Source organism: Peromyscus californicus, unplaced genomic scaffold, assembly GCF_007827085.1.
Source record: "Peromyscus californicus insignis strain IS unplaced genomic scaffold, ASM782708v3 Scaffold_20__1_contigs__length_68692818, whole genome shotgun sequence".
NCBI classification, from domain to species: domain Eukaryota; kingdom Metazoa; phylum Chordata; class Mammalia; order Rodentia; family Cricetidae; genus Peromyscus; species Peromyscus californicus.
Window position 1 is genome coordinate 17,153,586 of NW_026294503.1, and position 20,463 is coordinate 17,174,048.

At 36.1% G+C, this 20,463-nt stretch overlaps 1 protein-coding gene across 7 annotated transcripts in view; it reads right to left on the minus strand.

Annotated features, from left to right (window-relative positions):
* The window catches only part of Trps1 (transcriptional repressor GATA binding 1), a 242,737-nt gene that overhangs the window by 110,993 nt on the left and 111,281 nt on the right, over nucleotides 1-20,463 (minus strand). For 6 of the 7 annotated variants that reach the window (XM_052747800.1, XM_052747798.1, XM_052747799.1 and 3 more), the window contains one exon: nucleotides 1,306-1,338. The exons of the other annotated variant lie outside the window; for it this stretch is intronic. In XM_052747800.1, coding sequence (XP_052603760.1) covers nucleotides 1,306-1,338 — 33 coding nt within the window. The remainder of the gene's footprint in view (nucleotides 1-1,305; nucleotides 1,339-20,463) is intronic. 7 annotated transcript variants of the gene reach the window in all.

Here is a 20,463-nt window from a genome sequence, read left to right on the forward strand (position 1 = left end):
CCAGGATTACAAAAATTGTATGTGTATTCAAACGTTCCTATATCATTTTTTAAAATATTTTGTCAGGTTATACACACATATATTTAATGGACACTCCTTAGGTAGCTGATGAATTTCTAAATAAAATAAGGCATTGGGAAATGGACTTTCAATCAAGTCACCATGATGTAAGTGTTATATTAAGTATTTCACATATTAGAAAAACCAATAAGTGGTTATCGGATACTGAGTGATGGCATTTATGAGCTATGCATATGTTATAAAGAAAATATGGATAACAGACAGAGTTTAAATACCAAGCTTTGAGCTTTCTCTAATGTGATTAAAACTTGGTATATGCAAAAGGTCTGACTGTTTAAATACATTATAGGATGTTTGCTGTTTTCTGAACACAGGGAATTTTTAGAAGGGAAGTATTTTTCAAAGTAGGTGTTCAGTTGATTCATAACACAAAAGTAAAGAGAAGAAGAATAAAAACTGAAGTGTGTATTAGCGATATGAAGATTGAGGAAATTATGCATTATTTTATTTGTTTTTTAATAACAGCAAACATTGAGTCTAAAAATAGAATGGAAGAAAGTGGGGCTAGTGGCCGACCTTAGTGACAGAGGTCTCCTTAGAATGAGCAAGGTCCAGGCTTTGATCCCCAATATTGAAGAGGGGAAGGAAGGAGAGAGAGAAGCAGGAAGAGGAAATGAGAGGGAGGAAAAGAAGTAAGTGGGAATGAAAGAGGGGGAAGGGAGGAAAGGAGATAAATCTGTTTACTTTGTAATTCATTAAAACAAAATTATATACACTTTTTAAAAGTCATTGATAATATGAAAAAGTCAGTAAATGGCTACTTTTGTTTGTTTGTTTTTAATTTTTGAGTAATAAATCAGATAAAAAGTAGTTTGATTTATTAGAACAAGTGCCCATGCTTTGAATTTCCTTTTCAATGCCTTTCATTCTGGATGATCTTGAGGTCCTTACAACTATGTGTTGATTTAAAATTGTTCTTTTGATTATAAAGTAGCTAAGTTAGCTGCTGTTCAGCAATGTGGATTCCATTGCAATCAGTCAAATCTCTTATGATAACCTTATAGATTTTACTGTTCCAAGACTTCATACTAAGTTTAAGGGCAAAGCAAAAACTGTACTCGGAACATCTGACGAGAGCCCCAACCACACTGCTAACCACAGGCTTTCCTTCTAACAGAAACAGATGAGAGGCACAAGGGACAGTGAAAGGCAGTAAGTTTGAAGGGGTTAAGGTGCTTTGACAAAGTCACGAAGGAGGCATCAAAGATGCCAATGTTGACTTACCCTCCTGTTTGGTGTTCCGGAGATTGTCACAGCCTAGAAAGATGCACCATGGTAAGATTGGGGACACGTGACAGCTCTGCTTTTCTTCTCTAATGTGGTTATTATGAAAGCACACAAGTGAACTCTTATTTTCTGTAACTCTATTCTCTTAACACTGCTCATGCAAACTCCTTGGCGAGTTGTCCCTAGCACTATGCAAATGGATTAGGACAACAAACCACTGAAGGACATCTTAAGATGTATTCTGGGCATTTAAAAAAATTCTCTGAAGTCCACAACGTGGATATGTGGTAAACCAACCTAAATGGACATGGTCATATTACTATCCGCTAATACAGATATGTCTCCAGGTAAGTTTTGGTGGTACACAAGGTAATTTCATTTCTGGTCCAAGAATTAACTATCAAGATAATTTTTCAATTAAGATTGCAATGAATGTTGGCCAACTGGAAGGTATAGGCTATTGCCAAATTTTATATATATATAATATAAAATCATCCATTCTCTTTCTGAAATAATTTTAGAATGGAATTGTCATCACAAATTTAAAAAAGAACAATGCATCTATAAGGATAGTTGGTATCACAACATTTTAAGAAACAAAACTAGTAGCAACCAGAAAGGTCCTTTTTATTTAATCTTCTCAAAAAGCTATCTATACTTGGATTTTCATAATTTCTTAATTATTTCTAGGATTCCGTTGTTAAAATTACCAAAAAATAGAGGAAAATATAGCCTTTCCACCTACATATTTGTTAAGTATGTGTATTAAGAGAGCAGACTTGACCTCCAATGGGTCATCATATTGTCTATTCTTCAGAAATATTTATACCATGTCAAATATTTATTGTACCTTTCTCATAATTCAAATATTTGCTTTGGTTTCATTTTCTTCACAATTCCCACACTAAAGGTTTACAATGTGATGCCAGTTTGGGTTACTGTGAAGATAGTCACTCAATGAAACTATGTGATATAAAAAAGAAATACAAAACGCTGTATGTTACATAAAAATAATAGTATACAAATGCAATGAAATTTTCACCCAGAAGATATCTTAACACAGGTCTCCAGAACGTTGCATGACTGAGATCAGTGATCAAAGATGTCCATTAGGTGTAGGTAACACTATGAGTGGTTCTACATTCATTTCAGAATTTAGAGTTTTTTTCTCTTTTTAGGAAGATTATTCTAGTTACTTAAGTCAGGGGTCATGAGTTCAATCAGTTCTACCATTTACAGAGCATTATTGTCAGGGTATAAAGACTAAAAGGATTAAAACTTCTTTTACAAGCATCTGACACACTTTTATCTAAGCAACACATCATTTAGGAATACCAAGAATTGTTTATTGTGGACAATCATCTGCTTGGTGTTTTAGCATACTCTGGATTTCATCAAATTAGATAACTTTTTCTCACTATATATATGGGGACTGTGCTGTAAACTGGCTCATAAGGAAACCCTATGAGAAGAGGTATTATTAACTCAATGCCCCACAATTTTAATTTGAAAAGAATTTTAAGGGATTCCTCAACAGATACACAGAAAGGAACTGTACATATTGCTATAAAGCCAGGAAAATAGAATGCATATTCTACCACACAGTTACATTCACAAGCACTGGCTGTTTTCAGCCACTGTTAAAGATAACCCATCCCAAATAGCAGTGACAGTGGAGGAGGAATACAGAAAAGCAATTTGAATATTTATTATGGGTTAATAGTTGTAATAGTGCCCACATTTTAACTCATTATAAAGTAGTACTTTAAAAAAACTACTTTTTAAAATTTTTTTATGAAAGTTATTTTATTTATGTGTATGTGTGTGTATGAGCATGTGCACATGCACAAATGTACGTTGGAAAGGGGTGCCTTTGGGGGCCTGGAGAAGTTATTGTATCGCCTGGAATTGGACTTAAGTGTAGCTGTGAGTTACCCTATATGGATGCTTGGGACCAAACTAGGGTCCTCTGCAAAAGTGGCAAGGACTGTTAACCATGAGCCATCTCCCCAGCCCCCAATATTGCTTTTACTTTTCACACCTTAGTAATGAGGGAGAGAGTTTGAATGAAAATTTTATTTAAAGATTAATACAACATTTTTACTGGGGTAGGATAGGGCATGTGTCATAGCACACCTGTGGAGGTCAGAGGCTAACACTGGGGACTTGGTGGGCACTCTCCTTTAACCCTGTGGCTCTGAGAAACCAAACTCAAGTGAGCTACCTTGGCAGCAAGCACCCTTGTTTACACAGACATCTCCGAAGCCCAGAAACAAAATTTCTACATGTGAAAAACATGATGCAAGAGCAGCGATTGCTCCTTTTATACTGTGTTCATGGTTAGATCCAACAGAGTGATGTAAAACACTCACTTTAAAAAGTTCAACAATGATAGATAGATAGATAGATAGATAGATAGATAGATATAGACATAGACATAGATATATAAATTTTGTATTGGCCCTGATTAAAATCTTCTTTTAACTAAAAATGATCATGATTTCAAAAAATTCTATGGCTGTTAAGTCCTAAAAATATATACACGAGAGATTACAGGGCTTGACCAGCATAGTCATTTACTGCATTTGAGCTTTATAAATTAGTAACACCTGTGAACATCATGCACTAATCAAGCATCGTAAAAATCACTATTTGCCATGTGTTCTACAAATTGTTCTTTAGTCTACTAATGTTTATTATTTGGGAAATTTTATTGAGTTTATATGCTATCTTAGTTCAACTTTGTGACTAGATATAATTTTTTTCCACTTTTAAGATGAGGAATAAAATTTAAAAAAAAATAATGCTGTTTACTGTGTTATGAGGAGCATATAAAATGATAACAGGTCATTTTGTTGTTATTCTTCATAAAATGGACCTATGTCTTCTGTGATCCTGGTAACAGGTTAAGACCTCCATCTGGAATACACCTGCAGAGTCTCTGCCTTCGTGAAACTTAAAGTCACCTTTGAACAATTGCTCTGTTGCATTATCACTAAAAAAGAAGCTGTATGACAATGAAGGAGAGATTCCAGGCAATAAAAGAGAAAAGGAGGGAGGTCCTTGCCAAAACAGGAACTCTGAGGATGAAGGGAAAAAGAGAACCACAAAACTGAAAGAATTTTGATGTTCAAAGTTTCTTTGACTAACAGATATTCCTTATAGAAAAAGGCACTTTCTGCTCAGTACATCCTTTGCCTAAAATGGTAATGATAGCATTAGCACATTACGAGCAGGGAGATAAAGTTGGGCAGGGAATGTTTGCACTGTGCACTCAGGGAAGAACATGATATCTGGATAAATTAGGTTGAAATGGAAACATGCAAATAAAGTACATTCTGGGTCATTTTGTTTATAGTGGCAATGTTATAATGGACTGAGTTTCATTTTCTGTAGTTAAAGATCTTTGAAATACCTGGCAACTCACACACACACACACACACACACACACACACACACACACACACACACAAATCATCGGTATTGTGAACCTATGTGTGCTTTTTCCAAAATTTCTTACTTTCCAACAATACACTACCTTTATAATTAGATAAGACAAAAAAATGTTAGAAAGGAAGTTACTGTAGATGGACTGGGAGAAAAAGGAATGGCAGAAGAAATAAGAGGAAAGGAGGAAAGAAGTGAAGGAGGAGGAGACAAGAAAGAAAAGAAGGAAAGGGGAGGATGATAATATTAATGACAGAATAATGACTAATCTCCATTATAAAAAACATATAAAATACCAAAACTAAAAGTTATAGATCCATCCTTTATCTAGAAGAAAGCAATCAACAGTATACTAAAGATAAAACATTAGTTCTAGTACACTAACAAAAGAAACCCCTAAATTGTCCAGTATTAAATTATGTGGCAAAGAACCAAACTATTTGTTTGCACTCGTAATAAATTAGATAGTCACATAAGGATTAACTGCCAGCTGACACTTGAAACACTGCCCAGTAGCCCAATTTTGAACACTAACTCAGATTTGGTTTCCTCCCAATAAATTTTACTAAAGAGATTTCAAATAGTATAATTCATAAGAGAGGTACACAGTGTGAGTCTGACTTCCATATTTTTTTCTATCTGCCTTCCTACCTCTGAAGTGTGTCTATCATATAATATCTTCAAGGGTTCAGATTCCCTTGGAACAAATAAAGATTGTGCAAACCACATATATATTTTGAAGGTATGTCAAGTTTCATAATAAATTCAATTTTCACTCTTAACTGGCTCAAGAATTTGGTAAAGGAAAGTTGTTGATTATATGAATGAGTGACATAAACAGATATCTCACCTTCAACTTCTCAGAAAGATAAAATTATCTTTAATGTTTAAAGTTACACAGCTTATTCACAAATACACATGAGGCTTTGGCACTGTCAAAATTAGAAAAATGAAAATATAGGGACATTACTGTCTCTGAAAAAAAAATAATGCATTCAGTTTCATCTAATATCTTTTATGCTTAGTTCAAACTCACACACACACATACACCTAAAAGAAAAATGCAAGCTTAAAACAAAGAGAATAAAATAAGTTTTAAACCCACTCATTGCTTTACTGAGTTTCAAATGCCATACTGGTCAATTTTTAATAAAGCGGAAGCTGTGAGAGGTACCACTCCTTTCCTCGACTTGTTACACTTTCACTTGAAAATGGACCTGGGCACGAATGGCAGCTAAAGAAAAGTGAACAGATGAGGAGACCTTTACCTACCCGACATTCAGGATAACTAGCCTCAACAAAAGTGAGGCAAAGTGGTATTGTATTTCGGTTGACATTACTTCCTTTGCGTTAACAGAGTCTGACAAAATGTTCCTTCTCTTTAAAATTCAAATAGCTACTGTCACCTAGTCTCCGAGTGGCAGAATCTGAGTAAGGCATCACAAATCAGAACTCTCCTACTTGTTTAACAGGAAACAGGCAGTTTTGTTTCCAGCTGTCTTGGATTTCAATGGATAGATAAAACCTGAAAAGACCAAAGCATAATCCATAGTTACAGCTCTGTCCCCAAGAGTTTGGTATTCACCTGCTGTCTTTCTTGCCATGTTTTCCCTGCTCTTAGCATTACGAAGTAATCACTGCAGGAAAAATGTAAATGACTAACCTAAATGGGCATGGGCATACATATACACACAGACACAGAGAAAGACAGAGAGAGAGACAGAGAGAGAGACAGAGAGAGAGACAGAGACAGACTGAAAAACAAAGTCTAATGAAACAAAGACCAGGAGAAAGTATAAGAGGTATAAATGGAGGCTGGGCAGGAAATGAAGATTGTAAAGAGATTGAAAACAGATACAGTGTGAGATGTTTTAGAAGGACTTGAAGAATGAATGTGATTCAAAACAACAACAAGAAAAAAAGGATGTAAAGACAAACATGTGAGGATGTTAGGAAGTGGGAAAGGACATTTCTGCCTTGTTGGTCTAAGGGAAGTGTGGTGAAGGATGATGAAATCTGAGGCATTCCATGCTTGTGAATAGCTGCAGAGGTATATGGTGATGGATGACACAGAAGACATTGAGAAATTCTGGGAAAAGATACTGAAAGAGTCAATGAGTGTGCAAAACAACCTACAGATTACTAAATCACATCTGAGGCAGTACATGTGTACAGTGTTTTCTTTTATCTTTTTTTTTCCTTTTAAAATAGCCACAGTTGGCCCAACATTTATAAAGCAACTTCATTTGGACTAGACAGAAGTTGTTTTTGTTTTTTGTTTTTGGTTTTTCGAGACAGGGTTTCTCTGTGTAGCTTTGCGCCTTTTCCTGGAACTCACTTGGTAGCCCAGGCTGGCCTCGAACTCACAGAGATCCACCTGGCTCTGCCTCCCGAGTGCTGGGATTAAAGGCGTGCGCCACCACCGCCCAGCTAGACAGAAGTTGTAATCAAGTTACATTGAAATTTCTAACCATACATGGTAACAATGGATGAAGTATTTGACTAATAGAACTTATAAGTGAGAGAACAGATGGAGATTCTAAAACCTCAGGACATCTTTTTAGCAACTTTTCACTAACTTAATTCCACAAATATTGTATTTTTGACTACTTCAATCAGGCACTAGGCTTAGTATCTGAAATACCTTCGTAAAACATAGTACCTCTTAGAATATGGAAAAGGGGTAGAACTGTAAACAACTAATAACTATGGTGTAATTATAGAAGTATCATACAGATCCACAGAACAAGCTGTTTTATAGTAACAACCAGAGAATGTTTGATTGCACATGAGGGATTGGGCTGAGTTCATACTGAGATCCCTCAAATAATCCAGGTATAAAGACAAGTACCATACGATCACATTCATATGTAGAATCTAAAAAAGCCAATCTTAAAAATGTTGAGAATAGGCTGATGCTGAATGAGAAGAGGGAGGTGGAGGTGTGGGGCTGTTGGACAATATTTTTGCCACAGAGAAATGCAAATATTTAAGAAGATAAAGACATTTAGCCTTTGTAAGATATATGCCACAACATATATCTATATCATAAGCAGCCTTTTGTAATACCCAGACACACTGTTAAAAACACATAATAATAAATTTAAATTACAAAGTAAATTCTAGCTTAAAAATTAAGAGGAGGATGTTGTCTGCTTGTTAAAAGATCACAAATTGAATAATGGCAGTCCCATCCACATAGGTATATACTGTTGTGAATGTTATCGAATGATGCTACCTTCCACATGCCCTCCCAACTGGTCTGTGAATAGAAGTACTGCCCTTCATAATACAGTGGTAAACTACAGGAGCACACAAAGAGCACCAAAAACTGCCAAATGCTGCACAGGATCTGATATTCTGGTTTCTGTTTGTATCCAGCCTGTCTTTCTTTTCTTTTTCTTCTTCCTCTATAAACACAGGCTTCCTGGAGACTATAAGCTAAGATGAGATATTTAAATATTGAAACATATAACAAATGATGCCCACACAATTATTATTGTTACTGTTGTTATTATTTATATATCTGTATGAGTTAGTGACAAGTGAGTGTGGGTACACTTGGAGACAAGAGGTCATCAGATCCCATCAATGTGGAATTACTGGAAGTTGTGAGATACCCAGAAGTTCTGGGGAAAAAAAAACCCCCGAGTCTTCTGAAGGAGCAACAATGTATCTTAACTGCTGAGCATCTCTCCAGGTCCCACAATTAGTATGCACAATTAATATTATAAAAGATACCTGTTTCCTATAAACTATGTACCTATTTTCCCTAGAATATCAAAAGTGGATACATTCTGCCACCAACTAAACATAGCTGTCATTTGAAATTTCCTCTGAAAGTGCTTCATTATTTGCTCATGGTGTCAGAACAAAATATCATAGGGTGGCCAAACAACAGAAATGACCACCAGCTTTATAAAATTATTTAGCTTTTTTTTAATTTAAAAATATGTTGGGAGGTTTCTTACTGCCTTCCATAAAAGAATATACTAACTTTTTAAATGTAAATGAATAACTTTTAATGAAATTTGCCAAATGGTTATTCACATATATTAGTCACGACTTCTCCCTCCCCTACTTTAGATACAATTTCATGTTAGTGTTTCAGCTCTTCTTTAAGGCTGTTATTTTAAACCTTACAGAAAACAACCAGGGAAGAAAACCACTTGTTACACAAGACTCACTTCTGAGATTGATCCCTGGGATCCATAATGGGAAGAGAAAACTTATTCACAAACTTGTCCTCTGACCTTCACACATACACTGTGAAACCACCTAGCTACACACACACACACACACACACACACACACACACACACACACACACACACACACACACCAAAACAAAAACAATGTGTCATTAACAAAACCTGGAGACTATTAGCATCTTAGTAATAGTTCAGGCTCAAAGGTGTCACATCTAATTTTGTGAGTGATGGGTATAGTGCTTACACTAAACGGAAATTCAGTAGTGATAGTATTCCCACTGTTTCCCAAAGCTGAACTCTAAAATAATAAAATGGACTAGCATTCAAAGAATGAACCTAATGAGCCAATCAATGTAAAGCATATATCTAGGACCTAGAAAAAGACACTTTTTCTTGGCTGTCCGGGAACTACCTCTGTAAACCAAGCTGCCTTTGAACTCACAGATGTACATACATCTGCTTGTCTCTGCCTCCCAAGTGCTGGGCTTAAAGGTGTGTGCCATCACTGCCTGGCAAAAGGCACAGTTTTGCATAATTGATTCAATTAAACTTAGATTTGCCATAAGTATTTTAAAATTACTTTAGGTTATGAAAAGTGTAATTTCACCTCATTTTGAAGTACAACTTACCTAATTTACAAAGAACTCATTTTTATCAGCATTTTGAGTTGACAGTTCATTCCCTTAACACAGTTATTAAGAAGCACAGTTTGGCTCACTCTCTTGTCTCTCTATAATCGCTCAGGAGATACTATTGTACCTGGTTATTGTCTATTGTACTGTCTGCCACATACAGTTTTATAACCCCATGGTTATAAAATGGTGAAGTTTCTGCCATTCTTGTAGGTGACAGGAAAAAACAAAACAAAACATGATTTTAGTGATTTAAGCATTTAGAAATATTAACATAAATGTAAACATAAAGATTTTACTTAGGTAAATCCTTCTAAGGTCTTTGATGCAGTTGAAGACTAAATAGTTATAATTTTCCTTGGTTATGATAAAAGATAAATTAGATATAAAACTTTAGACTCACAAATACAGGATAAATGATAGAATATTTTCTTTAATTTTACAAAATACAAATAGACTAGATATTGTAACTGTAATTCTTGCTCGATAACTGTTCTATTATATGTAATTTCACTATGTTAAAGTTAAAAACTTCCTTTTTGATTAGAAAGAAAAAGGGAAGTGCTGTGGGATGTCTTTCTGTATGCTGTGAATAGGGGTTGCTCTGATTGATTGATAAATAAAACTGCATTGGCCTATGGCAGGGCAGGATGGAGCCAGGCGTGAAAATCCAAGAGAGACAGTGGGAGAAGAAAGGAGAGAGAAGCAGACGCTGCTGCCCGCCACCAGGAGAAGCAAGATGTATTGGTAAGCCACAAGCCATGTGGCAAGGTATGGATTTATAGAAATGGGTTAATTTAAGATATAAGAGCTAGTTTGTAAGAAGCCTGTCATGGCCATAGTTTAAAAATAAAAAAAAAATTAAATTGAATTAAAAACAAAGATTTTATATTAAAGGGTTCTTCCTTTATATTCCATTCCAAGTAAGGGTACCGGTGTGCTATGAAAAGATGCTTGTTTGTTTTGACACAAAGTACATGATCATGAACAAAAGGCTGTTTCAGAGGAAAAAGATGGAGTTCACATACATGGCACTCTGCCGCCTCCCTCTTCTTAGGTCAAGACAGACTGTATTAAGTTTTGTATTTTTGACTTCTCATCTTTTAGGTTAATATGGAAGTTAACTTCAAATACTTCTGTCTTTCTAACTATAAGGGTTTTGCATGGTTAGGGTTTTTCTTTTCCCCCCTCTTTTCAGAAAGCCTATCTAAAATCCCTCAAAATTAGTCACAGTTGTGATTTATTTATTATATAAAGTATGTTTTTGAAACTATACATGAAAATGAGAATGAGAATCAAGTATTATTAAACACATTCAGAATTTTAAAATCAACTCGTCTGCACAGGAATGTGCAGAATTCTCCACTAATCACCATAAAAAACTCTTAATAAAGCTAAGAAACTCAATCATATGTAAAAGTCTTCTGGAGAATAAAAATGTGTCAAAAAAACCCACTTAAATATGCCTGAAGATGAACTATGCAAAATATCATTTAAGTCTCCCAATTATTATACAAAAGTATCTTCTTAACTCACTTGGAACTACAAGTCAGTTAAGTACCCTTGCATTTTCCAAAACAAATTTTTTAACACAGAGAAAAATAGAAATGTATGACATTGTAATATGGTGACTTATTTACTCATTATTGGTGTTTTTGTTTTGACTTTTTTAGGAGAAAATCCAGGCAGTTTGTAACCTGAACTATTTTTAGGAGAAAATCCAGGCAGTTTGTAACCTGAACTAATAGATAACAGAGCTGACTTTGAGTGACTTAAAATCAGGACCACCTTCCTTACTTCCACTTTGCTCTTGGCTTAGCCTTCCTCACATCTTACAAAGTTACCTCCTCCCGTGTTTTGCTAATCACTTGGCGATGTGTTGACTACTGGGAATGAACCAGGAGACACACCAGGGAAACGGCAAGAGAGCTCTGGTGATCAGGAGGTTAAAAACTCCCCATCAGCAGAAACGGAGAATTCCTTCCTTAACTCCTCAGTGGCACAAATTATTTCCAGGTGGTGATAATTATCACTTACGGTGTTTGATATTCCGGACTTTGCATCTAAATTTAAACTTGACAAGTTAAACTTTTCATCGTGTGCATTTTCCCATAATCTCTCAAAGGCCAGAGACAAGGATAGACGGATTAGTGATGGGTGAAACCAATTCCACCCAAAATGGCAACACTTAATTACAAGGCTTGTTGTTTATAATTAACTGTGTAAATCACTAACTTGAAAGTTTCTTTTCAAAGTATTTAAAACCAACTCTTTTCCCAGGGGGATTTAATACTCTATATTATTACATGGTTAAGTATTATTTTGTTTGCTTGGAGGACATGATGTGCAAATGACACATTTTACTGAGAGTCTTGCCAGCAAATTTGGAAATTTGTCATGAACTACATTACTGGCACGATTCTACAGGGCTGTGATTAGGGACAGCTATATTTTTAGTGGGGAAGCATAGTTTATGGAAGCCATAAAAAAAGACAAATATGAACAATGCCTTACTCAGCCATCATCAGAGAAGCTTCCTCCTGCACAGGATGGGAACAAATACGGAGACCTCCAACCAGACACTAAGCAGAGAATGAGAGACCTTGGAATACTCAGCCCTAAAAGGGATGTCTCCATCAAATCTCTCCCCTAAGGGATCAGAGAACCCCGTGGAAAAGTAAAAAAACAAAACAAAAACAAAAACAAAAAGCGTAAGAGCAGGTGTGATGGAAAACACCTAGAAAATAAAGCCCTCTAAATCAACATGCTCATAGTGCATATGAAGGAACAGAGACTGAGGAAGCATGCATAGGGTCTAGACAGGTCTGCACCAGATGGGGCTCGAATGTTGAAAGAAGAAGCGGACATATCTTACCTCAGAGAGAATCTCCAATTGATATCCACTAGCAAAGGAAAATTTAGTTTCCTCCCAGGGAATCTCACCGGGAAACAAATTACTCTTAAGGATAGGCTGCATGTCCAGCAGGAGATGGCCCACAAAAAGAGAACTCAATGGTATTTGGAGGAACCTAGTCTCCTATTCTTGTATCAGGGCTTTTCCTTTTTTAAAAAAATTGAATCATATTATTTTTTATTTTTATTTTATTTTATTTACATGTTTTACTTCTCTCTTTTTATCCTACAGGTTCTTTGTATATGGCTTCCAGTTCAGTGATTTCATGGGGTTCTTGAGTGTGTGACCAAGTGGGACTCTGCTCCTTGTGCCCTCTCTTGGGCTGTCTTATTTCCTTTTATTTAGTTAGTTCTATTCTGATGTGTTAGCGTTTGCTTTCTTTTATTACATCTTATTATTATCCCTTAGAAGACTGTTTGTTTTCTAATGAGAGACAGAAAGGAGGTGGATGCAGATGGGAGGGGAGATAAGAAGAATCTTGGAGGAGTAGAAGGAGGGTAAAATATGTGGGATATATGAGAAAAAAAATCCATTTTCAATAACAGAAAATAAATGAATAAAAAGAAATGAAAAATGTACATGATAAGGATTCAGCAAGCATCCTGAGACAGGGGCTTTTGTTGTTGTTGTTGTTGTTCTGTTTTGTTTTATTTTGGTTGTTGGTACCATCTTCAGTACTTTCACTGTAGTCATAGGAGTCATAATCAGTAGAGTACAAGGGAAAATAATGTATTCAGTGAAGTGACTAAAAACCCTGTCTTTGTAATGACATGGGAACAGAATATCTAAGGGATGATGGAGCTAGTAACAAAGAATACAATTACATTGCATTCTGCTATGGACTCACTCTGTAACCCACAGCTGATAGCAATGAAGAGATGGAATATTCCAAGCACCACCTGAATAGAAGAAATTGTCACAAAATCCTTGGTTTCAACGTGTTCCCAAACCCCCAAGTGCTGGATACTTTATCTCTCATAGCAGTGTTACGGGGGAAGTTCTAGGAGATATCTGAATCACAGGGGGCATCTCTTTCATCAGACTCTATCATGTTGCTTGAGACTGACAAACAATTAGTTAAACGAAAGTTTTCTTCCAAGCAATCGATGAATGTTATATGTGACTTCCAAGAATACTTTACAAAACATATACTATTATTGGTTAAAAAAAAATTGTGATTATTTAAATGAGTGTAAGTAAGCAACACTCAAGAGTAGAGTGTGTCAGCTGGGCAGTGGTGGTGCACATCTTTAATCCAAACACTGAGGAGGCAGAGCCAGGTGGATCTCTGTGAGTTTCCAGGCCAGCTTGGTTTACAGAGTGAGATCCAGGACAGGTACCAAAACAACACAGAGAAACCCTGTCCAAAAAAAAAAAAGAGTAGAGAGTGTCAATCTGAGAAAATTTAAATGTGAGTCTTTAAATACATCTTCTGAGCTGCAGTTATTATTGGGTGATCAGTATTTAGAATCAGAAACTTTTATTGAGTATATGTTAATGTCAAATGCATTCTAAAGTCCTTAGCTAATAATTACTACTTTTAGTAGGAGCAAGAATAACAATTCTATATCAAATGGGATCCATCTGAGGGGTCAGAAAACTACAACAAGCATTTCATGGCCACTGAGCAAGTATGCAGTAGTAGATTTAAACTCTATTCTTATGCATCCAAACTTTAACATCTTTCAACAGCTGTCAACACGACATCAAACACTATAAATTATTCACTTACTGTGCCAGTTTGCATCAAAAGAAGCCACAGGAAAAGAAAACATGGACATACATGCAGTTGTTTGAGATTACTAAAAATATCATATCCTGTTACATTTAACAAAAAGCTAGGGCCTGAAAGACTTTTCTAGTTCCTGATTTGAAGTTTCTTTTAGCTAATATTTATTGAGGGCTTGCACTGTCAAAAACACTAGAAACATTAAAGGGTGGATCTCCCACCAATGCTCTACATGACACAAATGTTGCAATCAAAAGTTAGCAGGGAAGTGGTTAGTAAGAAAATGCCGTGAGGCATTGCTAAATACTGTGGGCTATATTAAGAGCCCCTATAACTGTAACAGAGAAAAAACTTAAGACAATCTATTGATGACCAGTAATTGTTATAGGAGACCAAAGGAGAATGAATTACAACCACGACAAAGAATACAGTTAGGATTTTCTAGACTCAAGAGGCATCCTTGAAGGATTGAAAAAAAGAGTGTGTGTCACAATCTTCATGGTCTACTATTGGACAATTCACCTCAACAGTTCTCTTACCAAGTAAGTTAACAGAAAAAGTAAATTTAAATTCATAACCACAAAAAAGTCATGTGCACTAACATACATTTTAATTCAGTGGTATATTGATTTACTCATTTAACATAATTAATTAGGTTACAAAATATATTTTTGGCCTATCTGAATTCATAGCTCTATGCCAAGTTGCCAAGTTGTCTTTCTTTCTTTTCTTTTCTTTCCTTTTTATTTTTAATTTTCAAGAGAGGATTTCTCTGTGTAACAACTTGGGGTTTTCCTGGAAATCATTCTGTAGACCATGCTGGTCTCAAACTCACAGAGATCTGCCTATCTTTGGCTCCCAGTGCTGGGACTCTAAGGCATGCACCACCCCTACCCTGCTCCAAGTTGTCTTTCTTAGACAAATTCTCTAACTTTATAAAAAAAAATTTTGGTCTTTATCCTAAATATTTTACAAATTTCTTAGTTTGATATTTAATATGATGTATTTTCACTGAGTCTTTCTGAAACATTAAAGAATCTTCTTTCCATTTTCAAATTCTTTAATTTTTGTAAGATTTAATTCACTAAAGTTGAAATATGATCATGAATTTCAATGACATGACAAATTTGGAACATTGTCCATAAACTTGTATTCTTGGTAAACAAACAAGACAGCTAACTGATAGTATTTCTAAATATGTGTAAATAGCTCACAGTAGAAAATGAACCCTATTATATGAAGCATGTCATGGGCATTAAACCTACAGTCCAAGGACTACTGGATATATGGACATCATTTAAGAGGTTTTGTTTTGTTTTTTCCCTGTATCCATCATTCTTTCTTACCTTAACACAAAATCCGCAATTGTAGCATTCGTGTATTCAGTACATTAGTGATTTTACCGTGGCCTACTTAAGAACAGAAAGCTATAGCTAATCATTATGCTAGTTCAACCAATTTTGCCAGTTATGCGAAGGCAACAGAATGCTTACACATGACCAACTTTAAAAATCCACTTCCCAGGCGCTGATGGGGGGCGGGTGGCATCTCACCCCATCTGTGATCTGCTAGAGCAGGTGAAGGAACCTGTCCTGCAGACCCAAAGCTGCAGGATTTCCACAACACGGGGCAACAGCAGAATAACCAAAAGCAGTTCCAGTGAGGGCCCAGCATCAATAAGGTAGCAGAAACCAGAAGCCTCAACCCAAACCAATGACTCTTTGCAATGAATATTTACAAGTAAAGATACATGGACAAACGGGTTCACTGTGCAATTCACTGTGACTTGAATAAAGTCACAGCTTCCATGACAAGATTTTTTTTCCTTTTTTTTTTTTTCCTCTTAAATTGTTTTTTATTTTTTTGTTTTGGGTCTGCTAGGGCAGAGGGTGGATACGCTGGGTCGGGAAATGAATGGGATGGAGACACATGATGTGAAAGAAGAATAAATAAAAAGAAAACTAAATAAAATAAAAATCCACTCCCCCTATTATGAGCAATTTATTTGTGCTCTAGGATGAAAACGCGACAATTAAGGAAACAAAGGAGGTGCAGAAGTCAAGTGTGACACTTGAGACCACTAGAGCTAGCTCTTTAGCTCTCACAGTCCACAGGCTGCCTCCTGTCTGCAAACCAGTCCTTATTAACATCATTCAATCCCTGGATCCTCCTTTGGCAAATGAAAGGCTAGACTAAGAGCACATTTATCATAACATATTTTAGGATTTTTGATGAGACTTTTGATTCAAAAACACACTCTATTTTAAGATATACTTGACACACTTTAGCCAGAATTGTTGACTATGATACAATATTTATCAGGTTCATTTACAGGCATAAACTGTGCCAAGACCTGTATGTCCACACAGCAGGACCCAAAATGAGGAACACTGTACTGATTTACACCAACAACAAATGTCAAAGGTCAGAGGAGTCACATAGAGCCTTGTGATAGCCACCACACAATGGAATGCCTTTTCTGTATCTAGAACAATTTGCCACGCAGCTTCTGTAGGAGATATTAATAGTGATAGCACAAATAACCAGAAGAGAAATGCAAGGTTCAGAAGCCTAGCCAATATTGCCTTTGTAATTTATCACAGCATAGCACAGCCTTACTATTGCAAAATACAATCTACCATGTTGGCAATTTACAATTCAAATGAGTCTCTTCCTTTGTCAGAAAATGGACTGTGCACACACCAGTCAGTATGACACAAAAATACCTGGTCAGTTTCATTCTAAATGCATGCTTTATCTGGTAATGTTAATTAATTACTATCGTTATTTTTACTGTTTATGGATGCAATATTTATCCAGCAAAATGTAATTTGGAATCCTTTCTTTCACCCAAACCTAATTCATTTCCTGACATTTTGTAATATTCATGTCCTTATTAGACATATTATCTCTTTAAAGCTGTAATACTGAGATGATTTATTTATTTCTTGGAGCAGTGTTAAATAAATACTCCCTAAAGAGAAGAATGGAGGAAAAAAAATACCAAGTCCTTTCCAAAACTGGAGAAAGAAATATGAAGAGATTGGGGGGGGGGGAGGAAGAGGCTGGATTTAGGCCTAAAGAAAAGGATTTAGGCGCCAGCCACTCCTAAATTTGCAACCAGCATTTAGATTCTGTCTTCCCACTGTGGCCTATGGCAAGACTCTTAACTTGCTTGCATCAATTTCCATATCTGTAAAATGGGAATGATGATAGCCCCCTCCCAGGCATCTTGTGAGAATTAATTAGTGCTTGTGAAATGCTTTGAAGATGAAACAGGCTGTGTAAGTGCTAACTATTATTACTATGAGAGAACTGTCAAGTGCTATAATTAAACAATTTTAAGTCCTACAATATGACCTACTCCAAAATAATTCACAGTTCCACAAGGAAAACGCACAAGCTTTAGCTTTCTCCTCTCTGTGGGCTGAACAAAAGCCGGTAGGAAACCAGCCCCTGTGATTCCCAGTGCAATAAGCCACAAATCTGCACACTCCCTTTAATCTCAACACAAACAATTCCATGTAGGCCTTAGGGCAGGTTTGAAGCAGGTTAGTGTCCTCAGGGGGACAGAAGCCCAAGGGACAGAGGAAGGAAAAAAATTAAAGAAAGAGAGAGAGAGAGAGAGAGAGAGAGAGAGAGGGAGGGAGGGAGGGAGGGAGGGAGGGAGGGAGGGAGGGAGGGAGGGAGGGAGGGAGGGAGGAAGGAAGGAAGGAAGGAAGGAAGGAAGAAAAAAGAGAAAGAAGACTCCAGATATTTTCAACAGGGCTGGAAACAACCAGGGAAAAATAGCAAGTTGGCACACTGTTGCTGCAGCCATTTGAAGGGGGCAGGATGTTTGGAATGGACGCCCTTCATGGCCTTAGCGTCCCACAGAGGTGTAAAAATTCAGTCAGGCATCAGCTTTTCTGGCTTCTGTTGGCTTTTCTGAGTTGTTGACCCCCACCTCTAGTCTCCAGTTTTCATCCATCTTATTTCTTCCAAAATTAGAAATGACAAAACAACCGAGCTTTCAAAGGAAGCCGTAACATTCCGTTTGAGCCATATGTGCTTTGTCTTCAGAAAGAACCACGTGGCTAGTTTGTGTAAATTCCTAAGTCTTTGATGTCATGTATGTGAGCATAAAAGATAAAAAATGATGTTGCCAAAACTGAAAGTTTAAAATTTGAAGCTAACTCTATAGCAAATATTTAAAAAATGGCATCCCTATTATTTTTTTTCTCTAATACTTACTTTAGGAACTTCTTCAGAACAAAATCTACCCTTTTACGTACAAGATGAAAGATAAACCAAATCCAAAATGATACTTCAAATTGAATAAGAATATATCTTAATTTAGTGTGGATTTAAAAACGGGCTTATCAGTCTATAAATAATTTACATATCTTATAAAATCCTTACTATAACCGAAGGGACTTTAAAGTCTAATTATTTTGAAATCACTATGAAAAATCACTCTAGAACTCCGAGATAATCACTACGTTCTAGAGTTCATATTTGCTTAACATCATACTGCCCATACCTATTATCATTACATATGGACCGTAAATGTTCTTAAATAGGACAGATCTTCGCATTGTTAGTGATAGATAATTCAAGACAAAATGAACAAAAAGGAATCTAAGCATGAAATTTAATTCTCTTGCAATATTACTGAATAAAAGGAAGTTTCAAACCACAAGGAAAATGTTTTAAAATAAGTGAAGATGAATGCAGGTGGCTAATCACTGGAGAAGACACGGGGCTCCTCAGAAAGAAGGCCTGTTTGAACTGGAGCCAGACACTGACTTTCTTTAGGCCTCATATACTTCTTCAGAAAAATGGAAATCATGGCTTCTAACTCACATAACCACTGTAAAGATTTCATAAGTTAACATAACTTAAGGGAATAGTAGTGCCAGCCTATAAGACAGGTTTGGAGGCAGCTGTAAATCCTGCCTCCCTGGCATCTGCACAGACACTAACAAGTGTGATAGCCAACACATCAGGGTGGCAAGAAAACCCTCTAATTACACCTCAAAAGGTTACACTGTATTGATTTACTCAAGAAAATTACTAGGTACACAGAAACCTATGAAAGTCCATTTAGTGGCTAGTCGGACTAAGACCGTTATTTCTACCAAATGAACCCAAGCTGAAGACTTTATCTGACATGGAGGCCTCAGCATCTGTGGCAGCTAAAACCAACATTTAATTACATTAATGACCATATTCTCCAGTGAAATTGGTATAGGGTCCTAGCTTAGACTTTTAAGTTTTTGTTTTATTTTATTTTTTTAACTTTTGATTTTTGGAGACAAAGTGTCGTGTAATGTAGGCTGTCCTACAACTCTCTATACAGTTGAGGCTGGTTTGAACTCCTACTCCTCCTTGTAACTCCCAAGTGCTGGGATTATAGGTACATAACACACCTTAGGTTCCAGCTCACACTTGACAAAATACTACAGTGTATATGGACTTCAGACTTCATACGTAACTGAACCTAAAGGAAAGAAAGAACATGGAGAGGAAGGATAGGGAAAGCAATAGAGAATGAGTTTCCAGCTTGTCATAAGTTGCTTAAAGTGCATACTATTAAGCTGGGCCACTTGAAAATCAGGTGGCACAGCATATACTACAAATGGGCTGGCTGACCAGGTCAGTCAGGGTGCGCTTTTAAACTATTGGATTTCTAGTGTCTTTCAAAGCTTCCTTCTATATATCCCCATGCTTATCATTTGTAACCCTTACATTAGCGTTCAAAATAGATTCACACTTGTTATTGGAAAGGATTCTTCTGGATATTTTTGCTTTCTTTTCTTGGGACAGAATTTATCATAGGGTAAACATGGTAACGGCCAAATACACTAAAATAAATAACTCTAACATGCTTTGGTCTATGACCCCAGGCCATTTCCTTCTACTTCTGTTAATGTGGTAACCTATGTGATTATGCCACGTGAATTACATTTCTCTTTCCTCTGTTGTGTGTATATTTTGTTGGATGATCAAACAGTTTAATAATTGGTATCTTTTCAGATATCTGTCTAGATAGTACATATACTCTCTTTTATAGAACAGAACATTGGGCATTACCCATTGCTTTTATTTAATTATCTTAAAGAACAGAACAGCATCAAAATAACTCAAAATGTTCACTGATGCCAATTATTTTATACTTGAAACAATTTAAAACTAAAATAAAAATAAAAACAATCAGACAGAACCATAATAGTTTCTAAT